Source organism: Salmo salar, chromosome 13, assembly GCF_965601325.2.
Source record: "Salmo salar chromosome 13, fSalSal1, whole genome shotgun sequence".
In the NCBI taxonomy this organism is placed as follows: Eukaryota; Metazoa; Chordata; class Actinopteri; order Salmoniformes; family Salmonidae; genus Salmo; species Salmo salar.
The window spans coordinates 13,521,673-13,547,063 of record NC_138303.1 but is presented as its reverse complement, the minus strand read 5'-3'; the positions used below and the strand labels follow the sequence as shown (position 1 = coordinate 13,547,063).

The following is a 25,391-nucleotide window of genomic DNA, read 5'->3' as shown; positions in this document are numbered from 1 at the left end:
AAAAAGGAAAATCAACCAATCACTACAAAACTAACCAAGGTACAGCCCACTAAGACTGTTGTCTTTCAGCCCCAGTTAACTCAATGCTTCCTGGGAGGTTAAGGCAGCAAACAGCAAACCTACTATTTCCATGAGATCAAGCCTTGATAATGATCTCCCCATTGTGTTTAGTCTACAAGGAACACTATTAAACCCCCAGGATTCCTTCATCTGTGTGTGGCACCAGAGGTAGTATTGTTCTTCATACTGTTTATCTATATACAGTTACATCCTTACTGTACGCCCAAGAAAAATTTGTACAAGGATGGTTTTACGAGGATGACATCCATTGTGTATACTGCCACCCAGATTGAGCACTTAGAGCCAATTCTGACTAACCTCAGCACAAACAGTAAGTTCTGACTAACAATCCTCACTGTGTTTACATACAGTTGAAGTTGGAAGTTTACATACACCTTAGCTAAATACATTTAAACTCAGATTTTCACAATTCCTGACATATAATCCTAGTAAGAAATCGCTGTTTTAGGTCAGTTAGGATCACCACTTTATTTTAACAATGTGAAATGTTAGAATAATAGTAGAGAGAATGATTTATTTCAGCTTTTATTTCTTTCATCACATGTTTACATTCACTCATTAGTATTTGGTAGCATTGCCTTTAAATTGTTTAGCTTGGGTCAAACGTTTTGGGTAGCCTTCCACAAGCTTCCAACAATAAGTTGGGTGCATTTTGGCCCATTCCTCCGGACAGAGCTGGTGTAACTGAGTCAGGTTTGTAGGATCCTTGCTCGCACACACTTTTTCAGTTCTGCCCACAAATGTATCCATAAGATTGAGGTCAGGGCTTTGTGATGGTCAATCCAATACCTTGACTTTGTTGTCCTTAAGCCATTTTGCCACAACTTTGGAAGTATGCTTGGGGTCATTGTCCATTTGGAAGACCCATTTGCGACCAAGCTTTTACTTCCTGACTGATGTCTTGAGATGTTGCTTCAATATATCCACATAATTTTCCTTCCTCATGATGCCATTTATTTTGTGAACCAGGTCTTGGCTGATTTCTTTTGATATTCCCATGATGTCAAGCAAAGAGGCACTGAGTTTGAAGGTAGCCCTTGAAATACATCCACAGGTACACCTCCAATTGACTCAAATGATGTCAATTAGCTTATCAGAAGCTTCTAAAGCCATGACCTCATTTTCTGGAATTTTCCAAGCTACTTAAAAGGCATAGTCAACTTACTGTATATACATTTCTGACCCACTGGAATTGTGATACAGTGAATTATAAGTGAAATAATCTGTCTGTAAACAATAGTTGGAAAAATGACTTGTGTCATGCACAAAGTAGATGTCCTAACCGACTTGACAAAACTATAGTTTGTTAACAAGAAATGTGTGGAGTGGTTTAAAAATGAGTTTTAATGACTCCAACCTAAGTTTATGTAAACTTCTGACTTCAACTGTGCGTAGGTGTACCAGTACATGAGCTCATAGAGGAGCAGCACCAGTATGTAACTCATAGAGGAGCAGTACCAGTATGTAACTCATAGAGGAGCAGCACAAGTATGCATCTCATAGAGGAGCAGCACAAGTATGCATCTCATAGAGGAGCAGTACCAGTATGTATCTCATAGAGGAGCAGCACCAGTATGTATCTCAGAGGAGCAGCACCAGTATGTATCTCATAGAGGAGCAGTACCAGTATGTAACTCAGAGGAGCAGTACCAGTATGTAACTCATAGAGGAGCAGCACCAGTATGTAACTCATAGAGGAGCAGCACCAGTATGTATCTCATAGAGGAGCAGCACCAGTATGCATCTCATAGAGGAGCAGCACCAGTATGCATCTCATAGGAGCAGTACCAGTACATGAGCTCATAGAGGAGCAGCACCAGTACATGAGCTCATAGAGGAGCAGCACCAGTATGTAACTCATAGAGGAGCAGTACCAGTATGTAACTGATAGAGGAGCAGTACCGGTACATAACTCATAGAGGAGCAGCACCAGTATGTAACTCATAGAGGAGCAGCACCAGTATGTAACTCATAGAGGAGCAGCACCAGTATGTAACTGATAGAGGAGCAGTACCGGTACATAACTCATAGAGGAGCAGCACCAGTATGTAACTCATAGAGGAGCAGCACCAGTATGTAACTCATAGAGGAGCAGCACCAGTATGTAACTCATAGAGGAGCAGTACCAGTATGTATCTCAGAGGAGCAGTACCAGTATGCATCTCAGAGGAGCAGTACCAGTACATATCTCATAGAGGAGCAGTACCAGTATGTAGCTCAGAGGAGCAGCATCCTGACTAGAGCATGATAGCAAATCAGAAGTTGACCAGTACACATCAGAGTAATCTGACGCACACACCACACAGTCACACACAGTCACACACACACCACACACAGCCACACCGCACAGTCACACACACACACAGCACAGCCGCACAGTCACACACCGCACAGTCACACACACACACACACCGCACAGTCACACACACACACACCACACACACCGCACAGTGACACACACCGCACAGTGACACACACCGCACAGTCACAAACACAGTGACACACCGCACAGTCACACCCCACAGTCACAACACACAGTGACACACCACACAGTGACACACCACACAGTGACACACCACACAGTGACACACCACACAGTGACACACCACACAGTGACACACCACACAGTGACACACCACACAGTGACACACCACACAGTGACACACCACACAGTGACACACCACACAGTGACACACCACACAGTGACACACACTGGAGGGACAGATGGATAAACACTACAAAATAAGTTAGGTACAGTAGAGTAGACAAACTGACAGACAGATAGACAGACATGGCACAGCAGGTATACAACTACCAGAAAGACAGTTGGACATATGGACAGCAGGCTGTCAGAGATGTTGGCTGAGGCTGAGGCAGAACCCCAGGCCCTGGAGACACAGTGGCAGAACCCCAGGCCCTGGAGACACAGTGGCAGAACCCCAGGCCCTGGAGACACAGTGGCAGAACCCCAGGCCCTGGAGACACAGTGGCAGAACCCCAGGCCCTGGAGACACAGTGGCAGAACCCCAGGCCCTGGAGACACAGTGGCAGAACCCCAGGCCCTGGAGACACAGTGGCAGAACCCCAGGCCCTGGAGACACAGTGGCAGAACCCCAGGCCCTGGAGACACAGTGGCAGAACCCAAAGCCCTGGAGACACAGTGGCTGTCTGTCCCTCTCCAACACCCGGGCCGTGACACATCTCATACAGCTACACTCTCTCTGTCTAAACAATACGTCACACTGTATGTCTCAGTACCCCATCTTTAACCGGACTCTCCCTCTCACACCCACTGTGCTGTACCTGTGTCTGTCTATTCATCAGTCCTCTGTGTGTCTTAGAGCGTCCGGTGTGCCTGGGGTATAAGGCAGGGCCAATCTAAAACACATGGGGCATACAGGACTCATTCCTTTATTATGCTGGATAGGGCAGCAGTTTTCTGTTATCACTAGCCAGATACCTATATCAGTTCAACAGACATCTACAGTACTCTGCTACATAATGTTTCTGCAGGCTATGCATGATTTAACAGCCTGGTCTCATAGACCGGACGTAACATAGTAAACGGAAATCCGGACCACCCAAATGAGTATGATGTGTTACATTTGGTAAAGTTACATAAGACAGAAGGTTACTTAAGACAAAATCTAAAGTAGAGATGGTTTGGTCGGGATGGATGGATGGGTGAAGACGTAACGGGAACGTCTAGCAACCCAAAGATTGCATGTTCGAATCTCTTCACGGACAACTTTAGCATTTTAGCTCAACCTCCGCTTAACCCCAACCCAAACCTTAACCCTTTAACCTTAACCCTAACCTAGCTAATGTTACCGTTAGCAACCTAGCAACTAGCAAACGTTAGCCACAACAAATTGTAATTCATAACATATCAACATGAAATGCATGATGGACATCCACAGATTAATACATACCATACAAAACGTAACATCTGATACTAATTGGAGTGTCCCGGATTTAGGATTACTATGTTACGTCTACCCTGATTACAGGATGGATTTAATGAAATATCAACATGGCCAAGAAAAGAGTTTGAAAAATTAAGGTTGAGTTTTTTCACGAGGTAGGAAATAGTCCCCAGCCCCACATTTCCAATGTTGTAGTGCATCTCCTTAGCTACAATTGACACAAATGTCCTCTTGTTATACACGTTACATTGTAAACACGTGAAAGCCGTGTGGTTTAACACTGACAGTAGCAGTAGTGACACAGTGTCCAGGGAAGCCCTTTGGAATCTTACATCCAGTAAGTTAATGTTATAACACTTTACTGCTTCATTATGAAATATACATGCAGTACAACTGTCTGGCATTAAACTGACCTACATATTTGTGCTCGGGTAAATCTACCAGTTGATTCAGTCAAGTGACACTGTATTCAGAGATTTTGTATGTGACTAAGAGCTATTAAAAAAAACCACACACCAAGTCAGAGTAAGTGATCTTCAGTTGTGCTTTCCTTCTCCTCTAGATTATTTTCCTCCTATAGATGTTGTCTTTCCTTTCCTCTTGTGTTTCTATGTTCTCCACACAGCAGACGAGATCAGGTTTCAGGTGAGTCGTTGGGTACATCCACATTCACAGAGATAAAATACATTCCCTTAGCGGGGAAATCCTCAAAGTATCGCTACCCAAGTGCTCCCCAAACAGCAGCAGCAGTAGTTTCAGAAGCATTAGGGTTGAAACGTTCAGTATTTTTCAATGACACCTTTCTATCCTTTAAAAAAAAATTCAGTTGACCTTTGAACTTCCTGGTACTTGCTCAGGAGTGCAGATGAGTCAGACAGGTGTGGCTGGGCTGTGTCAGGAGGCTCCAGGTACATATAGTCCCAGTGTGGTTAAAGTTATTCATACTATCCTTAATAGACGGATTTCATTGACACCCAGATATGCCAGCCAGTGTAGGATGTCGTCCTGTACAGACAGGTGTCAGTGGGATACGCCCCGTCCCAGCCTTGCAGCCTTCCAGTTCAGCGCAGTAACAGTACACCCCACAGGGGTCATCTCACTCTATGGGAGCTAATAGAACTTGGCAAGGCAGGAACTGACCCAATACTGGCTTTCTGCTTCACTGCTGCTCACAGAGCAAACATCACCCTGCAGGCACGCTCTTTTAACCCTCACCTCCCCTGTCTGCACCCCTGTGCTATTTGTCTTTTGGGGCTGAGAGTCAGAAAGGGGGACACACCAATTAATCCTTCCTCAGATATAGAGACTGTTATAGAGTTCATCATGTACACGTGCGACTCCTCTACTGTGTGTGTGTGTGTGTGTGTGTGTGTGTGTGTGTGTGTGTTAGTTGGTTCTTCTATCATTGTAGGGACCTGAAATCCCCAAAAGTCCCCACAAGGACAGTAAAACAAGAACACTTATTTTTCTTTTCCTATGTCCCCATGAAGACAAAGGCTATTTTAAGTGTAGGGGTTAGATTTAGGGTTAGAGTTACAATTAGGGTTAGGGTAAGGAGTTAGTGGTTAGGAGTTAGTGATTAGTGTTAGGAGTTAGTGATTAGTGTTAGGACTTAGTGGTTAGGAGTTAGTGGTTATATGACACACACAGACACACTAAACTCTCCTGCCCTACTTCTCCAGACAGACAGGCTTGCCAGAGCTCGCTGCCTCCTGTTGGTCTGTCAGATCACAGGTGAAACTGACTGGAAGAAGACCTAGAGAGTCAGCCTATCAGACGTCTCCAAGCCAGACTTGCCCTTATATGAGCTTCGTGAGGAGGTAGGAGAGGTCACCATGACGATGATGCTAATTAAGAGCCCTTGCCTGCTGACCTTGACGAGCGTGCCTCAACCACAGACAGCATGAAAAGAAAGTACGAGAAAACGAACAAGACCCCTCAGTGAAGTACCGTCAGAGACAGCAGGATGTAGGTCAACCATCTGAACGATCATGGAGGGCGGCGGAGACAATGAACCTGTCACTCGAGGGCCTTTCCAAGAACTACATATCAGAAGTAGACATTTGTTCCATTATCTGAAACGGCACTTCACTTTTTCTAAACGGTTCTGTGAATTAGTCATCTCTCGGATAACACTTCTGGGAAAATCTGCAAATGTAAGAACAGGAAGCATGTGACCACATCTGAACCATTATCTTTATGTCATTCATCTTGTTGTTATATGTCCTAATGTGTTCATCTTGTTGTCACATTCTTATGTGTTCATCTTGTTGTTCCTATCAAACAAATACACATCTTAAAGTGCTAACAAGTCTCACCTCAGCTAAGTACTGTAAAATGAATCTAACATAATGAAAACTTTTTAGGTGCGCTTGTATGGGGCCACTTGTATGGGGCCACTCAACAACCAGACTTTGATTTGCCTGTTGTAGTTATGTGAAAGGACAGGAATGGTCCAGTGAAAATGGCTTTGAACAAAGTCAAGTAGCAGCCAGCGGGACATTGTGAGTTCTCAAACGAAGGCCATTGCCAAGTTATTCCACCTGGCCTGACATACACCCACTTGGTCAAGTTATGTGGGACAGGACCCTCTTCAGAAAATTCTTCTGAATTAATTGTGCAATGTAGCGGTTGACCGATTAATCGGAATGGCCGATTAATTGGGGCCGATTTCAAGTTCTCATAACAAATCGGTAAATCTGCATTTTTTGGGACACCGATCATGGCCGATTACATTGCCGATTACATTGCACTCCACGAGGAGACTGCGTGGCAGGCTGACTACTTGTTATGCGAGTGCAGCAAGGAGCCAAAGTAAGGTGCTAGCTAGCATTAAACGTATCTTATAAAAAACAATCAATCTTAACATAATCACTAGTTGCCTTCCCTGTGGCTCAGTTGGTAGAACATGGTGTTTGCAACGCCAGCATGGTGTGTGCAACGCCAGGGTTGTTGGTTCGATTCCCACGGGGGGCCAGTACAATAAAACATTTTAAAAAATGCATGAAATGAAATGTATGCATTCACTACTGTAAGTCGCTCTGGATAAGAGCGTCTGCTAAATGACTAAAATGTTAATGTTAAACTAGTAATATCAACCATGTGTAGTTATCTAGCTTGTCCTGCGTTGCATATAATCGATGCGGTGCCTGTTAATTTATCATTGAATCCCAGCCTACTTTGCCAAACGGGTAATTTAACAAGCGCATTCGTGAAAAAAAGCACTGTCATTGAACCAATGTGTACCTAAACATCAACGCCTTAATTAAAATCAACACACAAGTATACATTTTTAAACCTGCATATTTAGTTAATATTGACTCCTAACATGAATTTCTTTTAACTAGGGAAATTGTGTCACTTCTCTTGCGTTCTGTGCAACAGAGTCAGGGTATATGCAGCAGTTTGGGCCGCCTGGCTCGTTGCGAACTGTGAAGACTATTTCTTCCTAACAAAGACAGCCGACTTCGCCACACGGGGGATGATTTAACAAAAGCGCATTTGCGGAAAAAAGCACAATCGTTGCACGACTGTACCTAACCATAAACATCAATGCCTTTCTTAAAATCAATACACAGAAGTATATATTTTTAAACCTGCATATTTAGTTAAAAGAAATTCATGTTAGCAGGCAATATTAAACTGGGGAAATTGTGTCACTTCTATTGCGTTCAGTGCAAGCCGAGTCAGGGTATATGCAACAGTTTGGGCCGCCTGGCTCGTTGCGAACTAATTTGCCAGAATTTTACGTAATTATGACATAACATTGAAGGTTGTGCAATGTAACAGCAATATTTAGACTTAGGGATGCCACCCGTTAGGTAAAATACGGAACGGTTCCGTATTTCACTGAAAGAATAAACGTTTTGTTTTGTAAATGATAGTTTCCGGATTTGACCATATTAATGACCTAAGGCTCGTATTTCTGTGTGTTATTATGTTATAATTAAGTGTATGATTTGATAGAGCAGCCTGACTGAGCGGTGGTAGAAAGCAGCAGGCTCATAAGCATTAATTCAAACAGCACTTTACTGTGTTTGCCAGCAGCTCTTCACAATGCTTCAAGCATTGCGCTCTTTATGACTTCAAGCCTATCAACTCCCGAGATTAGGCTGGCAATACTAAAGTACCTATTAGAACATCCCATAGTCAAAGGTATATGAAATACAAATGGTATAGAGAGAAATAGTCCTGTAATAACTACAACCTAAAACTTCTTACCTGGGAATATTGAAGTTAAAAGGAACCACCAGCTTTCATATGTTCTCATGTTCTGAGCAAGGAACTTAAACATTAGCTTTTTTTACATGGCACATATTGCACTTTTACTTTCTTCTCCAACACTTTGTTTTGCATTATTTCAACCAAATTGAACATGTTTCATTATTTATTTGAGACTAAATTGATTTTATTGATGTATTATATTAAGTTAAAATAAAAGTGTTCATTGTTCATTAAGTATTGTTGTAATTGTCATTATTACAAATATATATATATATATATATATATATATATATATATATATATATATATATATATATATATATATATATATATATATATATATATATATATATATATATATATATAAAATAAAAATAAATTAAAAATAACACAAATCGGCCAATTAAATCGGTATCAGCTTTCTTGGGCCTCCAATAATCGGTATCGGTGTTGAAAAATCATAATCGGTCGACCTCTAGTGCAGTGTACTTTAGACAACAACATGAAAATAGGCCTCAGTGAATACCATGGTACTATTGCAGATATCATTAAAAGAGCTACAGCAGCCTACATGAGGAACGAGGTCGACAGGAAGACGATTTGAAATAAAGGTTCTTAATGCCAATGATTAAAAACAGACAGAAGAGATGCTGGGTCACTGCAGCACACTCCCACACACACACACACCTCACACAAACAAAGTCGCCATTACCAGCAGCTTACCATACATCACACAGTGAGAGAGGTTGTATGGTTGTATGGTACGACCTTCAAGGAAATAAACACAGACAAAACAAGTGAACATGCAAACTTGTACAGTATCTAACATACCACACGTCACCTACTTGTTGTGTGCATCTACTGACATGTACGTGTTACTGATAGATGCACAGACACACACACTACATGTTAATGTTTTTAAATGTATCTAAGTATTTTGCCTGTAATGTGTTTTTCGTTATGTGTCGGACCCCAGTAAGACTAGCTGTCACCATTGGCGACAGGTAATATTGATCCTGATCTGTATGCACACTGACAGCTGCCTTATTTGTCAAGCTATTTAAAGTCAGTTATTTCCATTTTATTTCATGCAGATGAAGATATGGAACTAGGGTGGCGTCGACAGTAGAGTATTTGACAAAGCGTTGCAGATACCAGTAAAGCTATAAAAGGTGCCATGTTAATAAAGAATGTATACACAACTTCTTGTCTGATAACCAAACTAGACACTATATCTATTCTTCTAAGTTCACCCAGTCAGGTAGAGTTCACCCAGTCATGTAGAGTTCACCCAGTCATGTAGAGTTCACCCAGTCATGTAGAGTTCACCCAGTCATGTAGAGTTCACCCAGTCATGTAGAGTTCACCCAGTCATGTAGAGTTCACCCAGTCATATAGTTCACCCAGTCATATAGTTCACCCAGTCATATAGTTCACCCAGTCATAAAGTTCACCCAGTCATAAAGTTCACCCAGTCATAAAGTTCACCCAGTCATAAAGTTCACCCAGTCATAAAGTTCACCCAGTCATGTACATATATTTTAGTTTAGATTTGATGTACATATTACACACATAACTCTCTTTCTCTCTCGCACACGCGCTCACAAACACACACATTTATGATGTCCGGGTTGACTCATAACTCTAGTCCTCGTGGTTATATCCGCGGGGCTGGCGGGTTTAGGCTAATGAAATATTGTGTGGATGAAGGGCGGGTGCTTGGCGGGTGGATTGAATAAATAATGTTGTAATATATCTTTCTTGTGCAATTTCTATCTATGAGCTACATTGAGGTTCTCTTTCATTATTTGAGGCTCTCTGGTATTAGTCAGTAAGCCTAAGCTTCAGGGCCTAACTGTACGCACACCAAACAGCATACACACCAATCGCCAAATGCTTTTGGGAACGGGCAGAGAAAGTTGAGGTTGAACCACGGAGGCAAAAAAGGAGTTTAATTCAACAAGAGGAAAGCTGTGAAATGGAGAGTTAAAAATAAAGAGAGTGGAGGGCCAGAAAGGTCATGTTTGGGAAAGATCAGGTGAAGTGGTTAAAGAGGATGATAGCAGTGGTATGTTATGTGTGATGAATGTGAGGCAATATACACATTTGACAGTTACAAGATATGACTTCAAATAGGCCTATTGCACGTAAAGAAAACTGTAGCCTTCTGTTTAAATGGGTTAAATGGAAACTGAAGTCTGGACACTGACTGTAGCTCCATAACCTCTCACATAGCCTTAATATTAAAATGGGACTGACAGCATTTTAGCAACATGAAATCACATTAAAATGTGTTCATATACAACCAACAAGGTACAAATCTGTCGTTCTGCTCCTGAGCAAGGCAGTTAACCCACTGTTCCCCTGAGCAAGGCAGTTAACCCACTGTTCCCCTGAGCAAGGCAGTTAACCCACTGTTCCCCTGAGCAAGGCAGTTAACCCACTGTTCCCCTGAGCAAGGCAGTTAACCCACTGTTCCCCTGAGCAAGGCAGTTAACCCACTGTTCCCCGGGCACCGATGATATGGATGTGGATTAAGGCAGCCCCCCGCACCTCTCTGATTCAGAGGGGTTGGGTTAAATGCGGAAGACACATTTCAGTTGAATGCATTGTTTTACAACTGACTAGGTATCCCCCTTCCCCTTTTAAATTGTTTTTTTTTACTTAGATATTTTAACGTTTTCATAAATTCATAGCATGTTTGAGAATGACATATAGTAAGGCATTTGTGAAAATTCTATAGCAATATAGAGTGGGACAATTAATAGACACTGCAGTAAGTAAAACTGAATAAAAACCTCGGTCCTGTCCAGTCTACACAAAACGGTGTGCCATAGCCAATCAGAGTTACAGCAGGCCTATATGTAAATAAGACATTTGCCACACGGGCCTGTTATCAATCACTTTGAACTGGACTGTGTGTTTACAGGCAGTAGCAACAGCGTAACTTTAGATCATTTGAACACATTCACCAAAAGCCACAAAAACGAAAAACGATATGAGGGGAAAAAGTCGATCACTCACCTACTCCTCCAATGACATGACATTCTCCCAGCAGCTAGCTAGCTAACGTTAGGCTCCATGTTTTTAGCTTGCTAAATAATTAGCTAGCTACATAAATACATACGCTAGCCCAGGGTTGTCAAACTCAATCAGCGCACGAACCATATCGAAAAGAAAAAAAACACAATAAATTTGCTTTTTAACATATTAGCATTTTAACATATTAAAACAAGAGATAAATAATATTTGTCCTTTGCTGCTATGCTCGCAGATGTGCATAATATGCTGCGACCCCCTAATCAAAAAGTATTTATTAACTACGAATAACCAAAAAACGGAGCTATAGGTTGTTGTAATGTTGAAACTTTTTGGTTTGTCTGAATTGGCGGGTTTTACACACCAGCCAAGCTTCTGGGAGAGCGCGATGGTTCCCTGTTCATTAGCATGTCAACTTAAACCATGTTTTCACGGTTGAATGGTGCATTGTGGTATGGTGCATTGTGGTATGGTAGCCGTTGTAGTTGAGTCGCCAACCTAGGATACAGCTCAAATGGTGCTATAATAGGCCAACATGTTTCTATTTTATTGCAGGTTTTGTTTTTTGGTTATTAATTGTCAAGCTTTAAAAAAAATAAAGCCAGACTGCAACATTTTAGTAGCTTAACTAGGACCTTTGGCACCTGTGTCTGTACACTTTCTATCTGCTGCACGCCGTTAACGGGACACACGAAAGGGGCACAACTGAAGTTTTCACTTTATGACATGTAGTCAGGCAGTTGTTGATGGGTTATTAATGGGTGTGGCTGAACAAACAGCTGACCTGCGCTCCACACACACAACATATGACTAATAAGTGGTCTGTTTCGGTGGCTACCTTGTTATTTTATTTATTTATTTCACCTTTATTTAACCAGGTAGGCAAGTTGAGAACAAGTTCTCATTTACAATTGCGACCTGGCCAAGATAAAGCAAAGCAGTTCGACAACATACAAAAACAGAGTTACACATGGAGTAAAACAACATACAATCAATGATGCAGTAGAAGAAAAAAAATAAGACTATATACAATGTGAGCAAATGATGTGAGATAAGGGAGGTAAAGGCAAAAAATGCCATGGTGGCAAAGTAAATAAAGAATAGCAAGTAAAACACTGGAATGGTAGATTTGTAGTTTGAAGAAAGTTCAAAGTTAAAATATAAATAATATGGTGCAAAGGAGCAAAATAAATCAAATAATAAATCAAATAAATAAATACAGTAGGGGATAAATACAGCAGTAATAAATGGATGAACTTCTTTGAGGAAAAGATCATGATCATTAGAAAGCAAATTACAGACTCCTCTTTAAATCTGGGTATTCCTCCAAAGCTCCATTGTCCTGAGTCTACACAACTCTGCCAGGACCTAGGATCAAGGGAGATACTAAAGTGCTTTAGTACTATATCTCTTGACACAATGATGAAAATAATCATGGCCTCCAAACCCTCAAGCTGCATACTGGACCCCATTCCAACTAAACTACTGAAAGAGCTGCTTCCTGTGCTTGGCCCTCCTATGTTGAACATAATAAACGGCTCTCTATCCACCGGATGTGTACCAAGCTCACTAAAAGTGGCAGTAATAAAGCCTCTCTTGAAAAAGCTGAATCTTGATCCAGAAATTATAAAAAAACTAATCGGCCTATATCGAATCTTCCATTCCTCTCAAAAATTTTAGAAAAAGCTGTTGCACAGCAACTCACTGCCTTCCTGAAGACAAACAATGTATACGAAACGCTTCAGTCTGGTTTTAGACCCCATCATAGCACTGAGACTGCACTTGTGAAGGTGGTAAATGACCTTTTAATGACGTCAGACCGAGGCTCTGCATCTGTCCTCGTGCTCCTAGATCTTAGTGCCGCTTTTGATACCATCGATCACCACATTCTTTTGGAGAGATTGGAAACCCAAATTGGTCTACATGGACAAGTTCTGGCCTGGTTTAGATCTTATCTGTCGGAAAGATATCAGTTTGTCTCTGTGAATGGTTTGTCCTCTAACAAATCAATTGTAAATTTCGGTGTTCCTCAAGGTTCCGTTTTAGGACCACTATTGTTTTCACTATATATTTTACCTCTTGGGGATGTCATTCGAAAACATAATGTTAAATTTCACTGCTATGCGGACGACACACAGCTGTACATTTCAATGAAACATGGTGAAGCCCCAAAATTGCCCTCGCTAGAAGCCTGTGTTTCAGACATAAATAAGTGGATGGCTGCAAACTTTCTACTTTTAAACTCGGACAAAACAGAGATGCTTGTTCTAGGTCCCAAGAAACAAAGAGATCTTCTGTTGAATCTGACAATTAATCTGGATGGTTGTACAGTCGTCTGAAATAAAACTGTGAAGGACCTCGGCGTTACTCTGGACCCTGATCTCTCTTTTGAAGAACATATCAAGACTGTTTCAAGGACAGCTTTTTTCCATCTACGTAACATTGCAAAAATCAGAAACTTTCTGTCCAAAAATGACGCAGAAAAATGTATCCATGCTTTTGTTACTTCTAGGCTGGACTACTGCAATGCTCTACTTTCCGGCTATCCGGATAAATCACTAAATAAACTTCAGTTAGTGCTAAATACGGCTGCTAGAATCCTGACTAGAACCAAAAAATTTGATCATATTACTCCAGTGCTAGCCTCCCTACACTGGCTTCCTGTTAAGGCAAGGGCTGATTTCAAGGTTTTACTGCTAACCTACAAAGCATTACATGGGCTTGCTCCTACCTATCTTTCCGATTTGGTCCTGCCGTACATACCTACACGTACGCTACGGTCACAAGACGCAGGCCTCCTAATTGTCCCTAGAATTTCTAAGCAAACGGCTGGAGGTAGGGCTTTCTCCTATAGAGCTCAATTTTTATGGAATGGTCTGCCTACCAATGTGAGAGACGCAGACTCAGTCTCAACCTTTAAGTCTTTACTGAAGACGTATCTCTTCAGTAGGTCCTATGATTAAGTATAGTCTGGCCCAGGAGTGTGAAGGTGAACGGAAAGGCTGGAGCAACGAACCGCCCTTGCTGTCTCTGCCTTGCCAGTTCCCCTCTTTCCACTGGGATTCTCTGCCTCTAACCCTTTTACAGGGGCTGAGTAACTGGCTTACTGGTGTTCTTCCATGCCGTCCATGGGAGGGGTGCGTCACTTGAGTGGGTTGAGTCACTGACGTGGTCTTCCTGTCTGGGTTGGCGCCCCCCCCTTGGGTTGTGCCATGGCGGAGATCGTTGTGGGCTATACTCGGCCTTGTCTTAGGACGGTAAGTTGGTGGTTGGAGACATCCCTCTAGTGGTGTGGGGGCTGTGCTTTGACAAAGTGGGTGGGGTTATATCCTGCCTGTTTGGCCCTGTCCGGGGGTATCATCGGATGGGGCCACAGTGTCTTCTGATCCCTCCTGTCTCAGCCTCCAGTATTTATGCTGCAGTAGTTTATGTGTCGGGGGGCTAGGGTCAGTCTGTTACATCTGGAGTATTTCTCTTGTCTTATCCGGTGTCCTGTGTGAATTTAAATATGCTCTCTCTAATTCTCTCTTTCTGTCTTTCTCTCGGAGGACCTGAGCCCTAGGACCATGCCTCAGGACTACCTGGTATGATGACTCCTTGCTGTCCCCAGTCCACCTGGCCGTGCTGCTGCTCCAGTTTCAACTGTTCTGCCTGCGGCTATGGAACCCTGACCTGTTCACCGGACGTGCTTGTTGCACCCTCGACAACTACTATGATTATTATTATTTGACCATGCTGGTCATTTATGAACATTTTAACATCGTGACCATGTTCTGTTATAATATCCACCCGGCACAGCCAGAAGAGGACTGGCCACCCCTCATAGCCTGGTTCCTCTAGGTTTCTTCCTAGGTTTTTGGCCTTTCTAGGGAGTTTTTCCTAGGGAGTTTTTCCTAGCCACCGTGCTTCTTTCACATGCTTTGCTTGCTGTTTGGGGTTTTAGGCTGGGTTTCTGTACAGCACTTTGAGATATCAGCTGATGTACGAAGGGCTATTTAAAAATACATTTGATTTGAGAAGAGGTAGTAGTTTGGGCTAAATTATAGATGGGCTATGTACAGGTGCAGTGACCTGGGAGCTGCTCTGATAGCTGGTTCTTAAAGCTAGTGAGGGATATAAGTGTTTCCAGTTTGAGATTTTTGTATTTTGTTCCAGTCATTGGCAACAGAGAACTGGAAGGAGAGACGACCAAAGGAGGAGTTGGCTTTAGGGGTGACCAGAGAGATATACCTGCTGGAGCGCGTGCTACCTTTCCTCATTGTGAAAATATTCTGCTCACTCAGGCAATATCCGCTTGCCAGGCCCAAATAGGGAGCAGGTGGCAGGGAGAGGAAGGAGGCTGAACATCCCTAACCAGAACCAGAATGTAGATGGCTGCCGTTTCTATTGCATGGGCTTATGGCAGGGACTGGACCTGCAGACCGTAGGCATTATCCTTTCCTGTGAATTCCTCAACCAGACATTCTGGAGACCTTGCGCAGAAGGGATAAAGCACACAAAGACACCACACAATCATGCAATCGTAGCATATGCGCAAACACAAAAACACACACATATTAAATCAAATGTTACGCTGTATGACTGTTGATACCCACACTTTCTCTAAAATAGATTATCTTTGGATCATAGCGTAATATGATTAACATCTATCTAATTTACTGCAACCACACTCTGACACCACATCCAGACACCACACCATGACACCACACCATGACACAAAACTCTGACACCACACCCTACCATAACACCCTGACACCACACCCTGACACACAGAGGACACCCTCTCCATTACACCCTGACACACAGAGGACACCCTCTCCATTACACCCTGACACACAGAGGACACCCTCTCCATTACACCCTGACACACAGAGGATACCCTCTCCATTACACCCTGACACACAGAGGACACCCTCTCCATTACACCCTGACACACAGAGGATACCCTCTCCATTACACCCTGACACACAGAGGACACCCTCTCCATTACACCCTGACACACAGAGGACACCCTCTCCATTACACCCTGACACACAGAGGACACCCTCTCCATTACACCCTGACACACAGAGGATACCCTCTCCATTACACCCTGACACACAGAGGACACCCTCTCCATTACACCCTGACACACAGAGGACACCCTCTCCATTACACCCTGACACACAGAGGACACCCTCTCCATTACACCCTGACACACAGAGGACACCCTCTCCATTACACCCTGACACACAGAGGACACCCTCTCCATTACACCCTGACACACAGAGGACACCCTCTCCATTACACCCTGACAGACATGTGATTGGTTTGACTGCTTCAACACACTACCCTTACAACCCATGCAGTCATTCGGTCAACAGGATGAATGATTCATGTGGTTTTTACAGTGAGTAGTGGTCTCCTGTGGGATGGGGAGGGTTTAAACCACAGTCAATGGGAACTTAACAGTGGACAAGCTCACATGGGAGACCCCTGTCAATTAGGCCTCTGTATACGGGACAAGGGATCAAGTGTTACTGGGAATCACTCTTAAAACAGCTGTGTGTCAAACCAGGTCTGGCAGTTATAGTGTAATATGTGACAATATATCCCCAGGTATACTTTCAAGGTATAGGGACATTTTAGTTTATTTCAGTATGCTATATAGGCTATTATACACTGGGTGGTTCGAGGCCTGAATGCTGATTGGCTGGCAGCCATGGTATATCAGACCGTATACCCGGTATGGCAAAACATGTATTTTTACTGCTCTAATTACATTGGTAACCAGTTCATAATAGCAATAAGGCACCTTGGGGGTTTGTGGTATATTGCCAATATACCACGGCTAAGGGCTGTGTTCAGACACAGCGTTGAGTTGTGGCTAAGAACAGCCATTAGCCATGGTATATTGGTAATATACCACAAACCCCCAAGGTGCCTTATTGCTTAAATATACAAATGATGGGAACCATAGGATGCAGACCATAGGCTGCAGACCATAGGATGCAGGACCCTAGGCTTTCAGACCCTTGGATACAGACCCTTGGATACAGACCGTAGGATACAGACCGTAGGATACAGACCGTAGGATAAAGACCGTAGGATACAGAACCTAGGCTACAACTTTGTATCACAGATATGTGTGGAGTTAGATAATGGTGCATGGTGTATGACTCACCTGCCAGGAGTAAGTATGAGGTTGATATTTTAAGAGGGTTGGTATATAGGCTGTGTATTCATTGGGCCCGCCCTATAGAGCCCCACAGTGAAGACGTCATAATACCCATAAAACCTAGTGGTCAAACTGGGAAATGGTTGCAATCATTTTCCCACTATGTAAATACACAGGAATATATTGATAAAAGTCACCTTGTCCTAGAGAGATTTACATGGTTATCAAAACGTCACACCAGAGGAAACCTACATGAAACACAGCCCTTATTTTAAGCGTTTCTAAAATCCCCTGCGGAAAAATGAATGGTGGAAAACCATTTCCTTGTGGTTACTTATAGGTATTATGACTCATAGTCTATTTAGGCCTATATCACGTGTTTTTTGGAATAGCTTAGAACAGGTGCACAGTGCCTTCACTTCACCCACACACAGTAGCGTTTTGCGACTGCAAGGATGTATGGTTGTAATACTTTCATGTTGATCTACATCAAATGAAGCCACACGAGAGACGCAGGTGCCAGTCACTGTTTGACCGTGTTTAACCTGAGTTAATGCAAGAACATGCATGAAACTATGTTGCGCGCGGGAAATAGACTCTTTGCGCGAATGCGTAGACAAATGAGGCGAACGGAATCGAAAATCCAGTAGCCTATGTATCAAAAACGTCTAGCCCTATATAAATATATATATATAGCCTACATATTGCGCGCTCAAAGAGCAGATATGTAGGCTATTATAAACTATGACAGTGAGACCAAATAATCCCCGCCGCAGTGGCACTATTATCACGGACTAATAATAACCTACACGTCCGTTTGTAAAACGAGGTAGAGAAATTAATCCATCAGGTTGTTTAGTGTCGTCCTATGTACATTTCCGTTTCGTTTTCTTCCATTGTATTCCTCAGTGTGACGCCTCAACACACCCTGACGATGGGCAAATCCATGCGCTAATAACCAAGACATGATGAGCGTAAATCCTTTCATAAACAGTAGCATTGGTACATGTCAGTGTTCCCAGCTGGTTCATCACCCAGCTAACGGTATAACGGTCAATAATAATAATAATAATGATCAAACAGTTTATTTATTTTATTTTTATTAGGACTATTGACATAAAATCACCAGGAAATCAACTCAGTGATTTTAATTTAGGAAATCTGTTCTCAAGTATTCCCACGCATATAGTATCTTATCCCCATGTAATGAAGGTACGAACTGATTGTGTATTTTTAACTATGTCCCAGTCCCCCGACCACCCTGCTGTATTAACTAACTATACACAGAATGCCTTTGTATTGCAGCCGATGGATTAAAGAGAGCAAGCAGGCTTGTGAGGGATTAAATAGACTACAGACAGATGTTGATGTTGAACAACCCGTTTTGTCCATTTATCAACCGTCACTGAGCCAAATGTGACTGATTAACAACATGTGTTTTAGTATTCGTGATAAAGATGTATGCTGTGTAGAGCTGAGAGGAAATATTTCATTCATGTGTAGGCGTAAAACATGTGCTCGACTGGGTGGGTAACGCCACGGCATCCACGTTGCCATCAGGCTACGGTAGTGACAGCCATAGACCGCGGGCATGGTGAAGATGCTGGCCCATCGGTGATACAGAGCATCCCGTAAACGGAACTGTAAACACTGATGTGTCAGATACAAAATGTAAGATACTTACATGTTAATGTTCTTTTAGGTACCCAACCGTTGTCTCTCGACCTTGATGGCTTCGGGTGGATGAAATCATGATTCAAATGTTCTACATTAATACGGAACGTCCTTCTTTGTTTGTTGGTCCTCGCAGTTATTCCAGGTCTATGGCGGCAGCGTCGTGTGGCCGCTAAACGCAGCTTCATCCGTAAATTCAAAGAGGCTGATGTCGCCCAATGATATTCGCCCCCCTATGGCGCTATCGCGTCTGGACCAATTGGCGTGATGCAGGATCTCGCGAATGAGAGGTGTCGATATGAGTGAGTTGTGGCTTCACGGTGACTTTTCTTTCTACAATATTATGTCGACTTATGAGTCAAGGCTACATGGAGATGTGTACATGTACATGATGCAATGTTAAATGAGAGAACGTGTAGACTAGAAGAATACGAATGAAGCTTCTACTGTAGCCTACCAATATGTTTATGGTTTTCCATATTTACAAGTTGCCATTTTTCTTTCAATGCTGTTGTGTTGTGGCTAAGTAGGCTAGTCTGTAACCCTGTCTGGGTGTAATTTAATCCATGTCACGTTTGGGTTGTCATGTTGAGGCCATCTGAGGGTTGTAGTCTGCAGTAGCACCTTCAGGAAGTGATGTTCCCCTGGATGTTAGGCTCTCCTTAGTGGCTGTAGGGTGCGTGTCAGAGGCAGAGCAAGTGCATCCCAGTCTCATACCCTGACTACACAACGTTGCATGCGCCAACGTTGCAAAATAAATTTAGGAATCTATGTTATTCAATTATTGCACCCACACTACTCACGCACGTCTGCGTTGTGCTGCATGTCCTGCTTCTCCCATCTCCTCATTGGTTTATAGAAGCAGGTACACACGTGCCATCTCCTCATTGGTTATACCCACATGGGTGATTGAAAGATGAACTGTTGACGGTTGTCTGAAAGTTTAGATGCCAATCACCATATAAGCTAAACGATGAAAAAGCCTGAAAGGAGGAGAGATGACTAGAAATGATTCGGTTGGGTGTTTTTATGTGTGGATTAATTGTCGGAGTAGAGGACCTTGTACATTTCAGATTAAATAGCAACCTAATGTTTATATCCCAGGACAAATTAGCTAGCAACAGCAAGCTAGCTATATAGGACAAATTATCTAGCAACAGCAAGCTAACTAGCTAAATTGTCCCCAAATTAATGTCATTGGTTCAGGGTTTGTTTTGAGATTTTAACCTGCGTGTCTTGATCACGTTTGGTGTAGGGGGACAAAATACATTTATGCCCGATGGTGCACGTGTGCTGCCGGTTTGGGTTCCGTGTCAGAGGTTTGTCTGTTTTTGTGGTCAGATGAGAAGTCCTTTTGTTTTCTGCTATAGTTGAGTTCACAAGCAATGTATTTAATGTTTCTGTTGTTGATGCAATTAAAATATGAGTGTGCAGTTAGTGTGCAGAGTCTCTCTCCCTTATCACTGTCATGTTAATGATCTCTCCCTTATCACTGTCATGTTAGTTAGGTGGGTTTACACATGAAAGGAACACACTGGTAAAAACGATATTGGGGACAAAACAACGTCTTAGCTTGTCCTCCTGTATGTTTGCTGTGTAACACAGGCGCTGTCTGAAGTGTAGACATTAACACCAAGGTCTGAAGCCTAGACATTAACACCAAGGTCTGAAGAATAGACATTAAAACCAAGGTCTGAAGCCTAGGCATTAAAACCAAGGTCTGAAACCTAGGCATTAAAACCAAGGTCTGAAGCCTAGGCATTAAAACCAAGGTCTGAAGCCTAGGCATTAAAACCAAGGTCTGAAGCCTAGGCATTAAAACCAAGGTCTGAAGCCTAGACATTAAAACCAAGGTCTGAAGCCTAGGCATTAAAACCAAGGTCTGAAGCCTAGGCATTAAAACCAAGGTCTGAAGCCTAGGCATTAAAACCAAGGTCTGAAGCATAGGCATTAAAACCAAGGTCTGAAGCATAGGCATTAAAACCAAGGTCTGAAGCCTAGGCATTAAAACCAAGGTCTGAAGCCTAGACATTAACACCTAGGTCTGAAGCCTAGGCATTAAAACCAAGGTCTGAAGAATAGACATTAAAACCAAGGTCTGAAGAATAGACATTAAAACCAAGGTCTGAAGCCTAGACATTAAAACCAAGGTCTGAAGCCTAGACATTAAAACCAAGGTCTGAAGCCTAGGCATTAAAACCAAGGTCTGAAGCCTAGGCATTAAAACCAAGGTCTGAAGCCTAGGCATTAAAACCTAGGTCTGAAGCCTAGACATTAAAATCAAGGTCTGAAGCCTAGGCATTAAAACCAAGGTCTGAAGCCTAGACATTAAAACCAAGGTCTGAAGACTATCTCATATCTCTGCACTGATTAACCAGTAGGGTGTGATGTTGGACTTCTTTACTTCGTTGCTACTTTCAGGTACCTGGACAATTTCTGGTTGTGCATCAAAGCCGTGATGTACCATGGGTAAATTTTGACCGACTGAATGATCAACAAATAATATTGAGTAGTTATTTATGATGCAAGGTGATTGGTAGATTAGTCACTCTGTGTCTGTAGAGCTGAATGTACACGTAGAGAGGGTGTGGTTAAAGTGTTTCACAACCACGATGAATAGATGTGAAACTAAAAGCTGTTTCCTCATTTTAACACAGGCTTAGGTAAGGATCTGGTGTGAGAGATGGCGTCTACTGCGTACATAGAGGAACTAACCTGTTCTGTGTGTGTCTCTCTCTCTTCACTGATCCAGTTAGCCTCTCCTGCGGTCACTCATTTTGTCGACAATGTTTTACACATTTTCGGAGAACACAGAACCTGTGTCCTCATTGCCGGGCTAGAATCTCAACAGCTGAGGGAAACCTCTCAACAAACCACATTCTGAAGAGCTTGGCCAACAAAGCTAAAGAGGAAGCAGTACGCGATGAGAAGAGAGGGGTGAGTTTTTTACATTTCACATTTTAGCAGATGCTTTTATCCAGAGCAATTTACAGGAGCAATTAGGGTTAAATGCCTTGCTCAAGGGCACATGGACATATTTTTCACCTAGTTGGCTTGAGGATTCGAACCAGCAACCTTTTTGGAAAATATATTACAAGTCAGCATTTTTTCACTTTTCATTCACTACCTGTGTATGCTTTATTTGGGATGTTATGGAGAAAATAATAATAATAATGCATTACGCTTATTTTTTTCAAAGGGGACTGACTGGTTGTGTCTAGACCATGACGAGAAACTGAAACTATTCTGTGAGACAGACCAACAGTTGGTTTGCGTCATATGCCGGGATGGGGAGAAGCATGACGGGCATAAGTTTAAACCTATCAAAGAGGCAGCCTTAGCTAGGAGGCGGGAACTAGATGAGGCCATTCAGTTCCTCACTAGTGACAACAGCTCCGTGGAGCAACTGGCCGAACAACAGGAAGAAGAGATGACAAAAACCAAGACTAAGTCCTGTCAGCTGAGGACTCAAATCAGCAGCCAGTTTGAAGAGATGCACCAGTTTCTGAAGAAGAGGGAAGAACAGATAAAGAATGAGTTGCAGGAGAAAGAAGAGAAGGCCTTGAAGAAGATGAGAGGGAATTTAGAGACTATGGAGTTGATACTGTCAGAGAGGAAAGAGAAGGAGGTGATGATGAAATCTGCTCAGGACATCCCAGACAGTGAGGGTTTCCTGCACTGGTGGAATGACATGGGCTTATCTGAGGTAAAAGCACTGAAGGACAGGGACATGCCACCACCAGAACGTCATGGGGAGGCCACGACTGAGGACGCCACCAAGGAGCGTCCATACAAGTCCAGGGTAGATGACCTCAAGGTGACACCGGTCTCCTTCTCTCTGGGGCCCTATGAGTCTCACCTGCAGTTCTTTGTGTGGAAGGAGATGCTGCAGGTAATCAAACCTCTTCCAGAGAGACTCACACTACAAACACTGAGTCAGAAACTGACTATCTCCAATGACAGACGCAGTGTGTTTTGTACTCCCGGAAATGCGGAATCAGCTTTTTTAACTCATTCAGCTCGACATCAATCACAACAATCAAAATTAGTGAGTAAGAGTAAGTTCAGCACTGGACAACACTGCTGGGAAATAGAAGTGGGAAGTGGGGCTTTCTGGGAACTGGGAGTTAAAAAGATTTCGGCGAGGTTTTTGTTTGGACTTTTGGGTTCAAGAACAATGTGTCTCAGGTATAGAAATCAAAAATATACTATTCACGGTACGGTTACCGAAAAACTAATCACTTTTAGTGATACACCTCGAAAGATAGCGCTATACCTAAATTGTGCAACCAAGGAACTCTCTTTCTACAATGCAGATGACATGTCGATTATCTATACTCTAGTCTGTAATTGGAAGGATGTGTCAGCCTATTTTAACATTGGTGAATGTGATGGAGTAGATTCTGACCCCCTGGCAGTATGCTGGTATTGATCTGCTTATCATAGTTCCAGTCACATCAAAGTAAAACAATCTACAAGTAATTTTGACACACAACGTGGCAGAACTGTGATATTGGTCATGGATGGATCAGAATCAAAGGGAGATTTGACATGCTCTGTAAACGCTTTAGTTAAACACACATCATAGTGTCTCACATTTTATTTGACATGCCACCTGTACATTTACTTTTAAACCTTTAACTTTTCACAACTGCATTAAGGGAATTACTGAATGACACTATGGTGCAGACGTTATGATTAGGAATCAGATTTTACATTGAGTTATTGAGATGTTACATAACCACAACCCTGTGATGTAAACAGTGTATGTTTTGGTTTTAACGCTTTACTATCTTGTAAATATTCATTTTGTACATATATCAAATTATATCATACTTGTTGACTTGTGTTTTTATAATGAGCAATTTCTATTTTAGATTAGGGTGAGGCTTTTCATAACGTTTATCATCTTCCTCACCTTCACATATTTATTATAGCTTGTGTGCAGAGAACTTGACAAATAAAATGGTCTATTAGTTTACCCTGATTTTGCATTACTGGTGTATGTGCCTTTAAGCCAATTGGATTTACTGTGAATCCAGTAGGCCTGGTTGGACACTGATAACACAGTCCCAAAATGTTTTGCATGTCAGCAGTCAAGTTGTCAAGATATTGGACTTTCAAAAAGCAACATGTCTCCAGCCACATCATCACTGAAAGAAATACCAACAGATTGTTCTGATGTTCCCCTTTTATAACTTATGACTGGACACATACATGAATTGTATGTTAGACACCAGCCACTATCCTAGCTAGGTGGTGTAACTCGTAATATGTAAATGTTTTGGGAATGTGGATCTCTGTTTGTGTTTTTACTTAGCTTTTTGTAAATATATATTTTTTGGACTCTTGGAAGACTAGCCTTTGGTGGGCTAAAAGCAATCCTAATCAAATTTAAACCAAATGAAATATCCTCTCACCAAGCAGACTTCTACTACTATTATTGATACCAGCTTCTATCCTCTCACCATGCAGACTACTCAGGACAGCCCTTTGTCCTCCTTGAAGTGGCCTTCTGTAGATCTATACCATCAACCGTCCCACCACCAATAGGCTTCATGCATTGGGTTAAACATAGTATCTTTTCATCATGTACATTTGTGCTTTTGATCTTGAGGTATACTGTAGTTAGATATGTGATTATGTAACCTTTGGACTCATGTAGCTTATATCCTGCTAAGATGGATAACGACCTACAGTTGTTTAGAGTCTCTGCACTCTTTATAAGAGAGACAAAGAGCACATATCATTTTTGTGGTGAGAAATGAGACAGAGAGAGAGAGCACCGAGATATTGAAGATATGTGAGTATTAACCTCTCTTGGGTAAGGGGCAGTATTTTCACGGCCGGACGAAAAAAGTACCCAAATTAAACGGCCTACTACTCGGGCCCAGGGACTAGAATATGCATATTAATAGTAGATTTGGATAGAAAACACTCTGAAGTTTCCAAAACTGTCTGAATGATGTCTGTGAGTATAACAGAACGCATAAGGCAGGCAAAAACCTGAGAAAAATCTAACTAGGAAGTGGGAAATCTGGTGCTTGTAGTCCTTTCAAGTCATTGCCTATCGAACACACAGTGACTTAGGGTTCATTTTGCACTTCCTAAGGCTTCCACTAGATGTCAACAGTCTTTAGAAAGTTGTTTGAGGCGTCTATGGTGAACAGAGAGCGAACAGAGGAAGTTGGAAGTTGTTGACTCAGGAAAGCACATGAGTTCATTGGCGCACACTCACGTGAGGGGTAGCTGTGTTCCAAAACGTTTTTCAAGACACTGGAATCGTCCGG

General features: G+C 42.5%; 2 protein-coding genes across 2 annotated transcripts in view; one reads left to right on the top strand and one right to left on the bottom strand.

Moving 5' to 3' along the window:
• Positions 1–19,284, bottom strand: part of LOC106566442 (solute carrier organic anion transporter family member 4A1) — a 67,863-nt gene extending 48,579 nt beyond the window's left edge. Inside the window, exon 1 of the mRNA XM_082959838.1 lies at positions 19,112–19,284. The gene's annotated coding sequence lies outside the window, so the exon portion shown is untranslated. The remainder of the gene's footprint in view (positions 1–19,111) is intronic.
• On the top strand, positions 1,628–24,088 carry LOC106566443 (nuclear factor 7, brain). Its single transcript, XM_082959685.1, has 3 exons — positions 1,628–1,733; positions 4,633–4,652; positions 22,301–24,088. The coding sequence occupies exons 1-3, from the start codon at positions 1,628–1,630 to the stop codon at positions 23,531–23,533; spliced, it is 1,359 nt and encodes a 452-aa protein (XP_082815811.1). The 3' UTR covers positions 23,534–24,088.
• Positions 24,089–25,391: the final 1,303 nt, after the last annotated feature.

Bases quoted from the DNA above. Each gene is read 5' to 3' on its own strand.
- LOC106566443 (XM_082959685.1), top strand. From the start codon at position 1,628: ATGTATCTCATAGAGGAGCAGCACCAGTATGTATCTCAGAGGAGCAGC. The intron at 1,734-4,632 runs GTATGTAACTCA...TTCTCCACACAG, and splicing joins AACTCAGAGGAGCAGTACCA to CAGACGAGATCAGGTTTCAG. The intron at 4,653-22,300 runs GTGAGTCGTTGG...TTTTTTTCAAAG, and splicing joins CAGACGAGATCAGGTTTCAG to GGGACTGACTGGTTGTGTCT.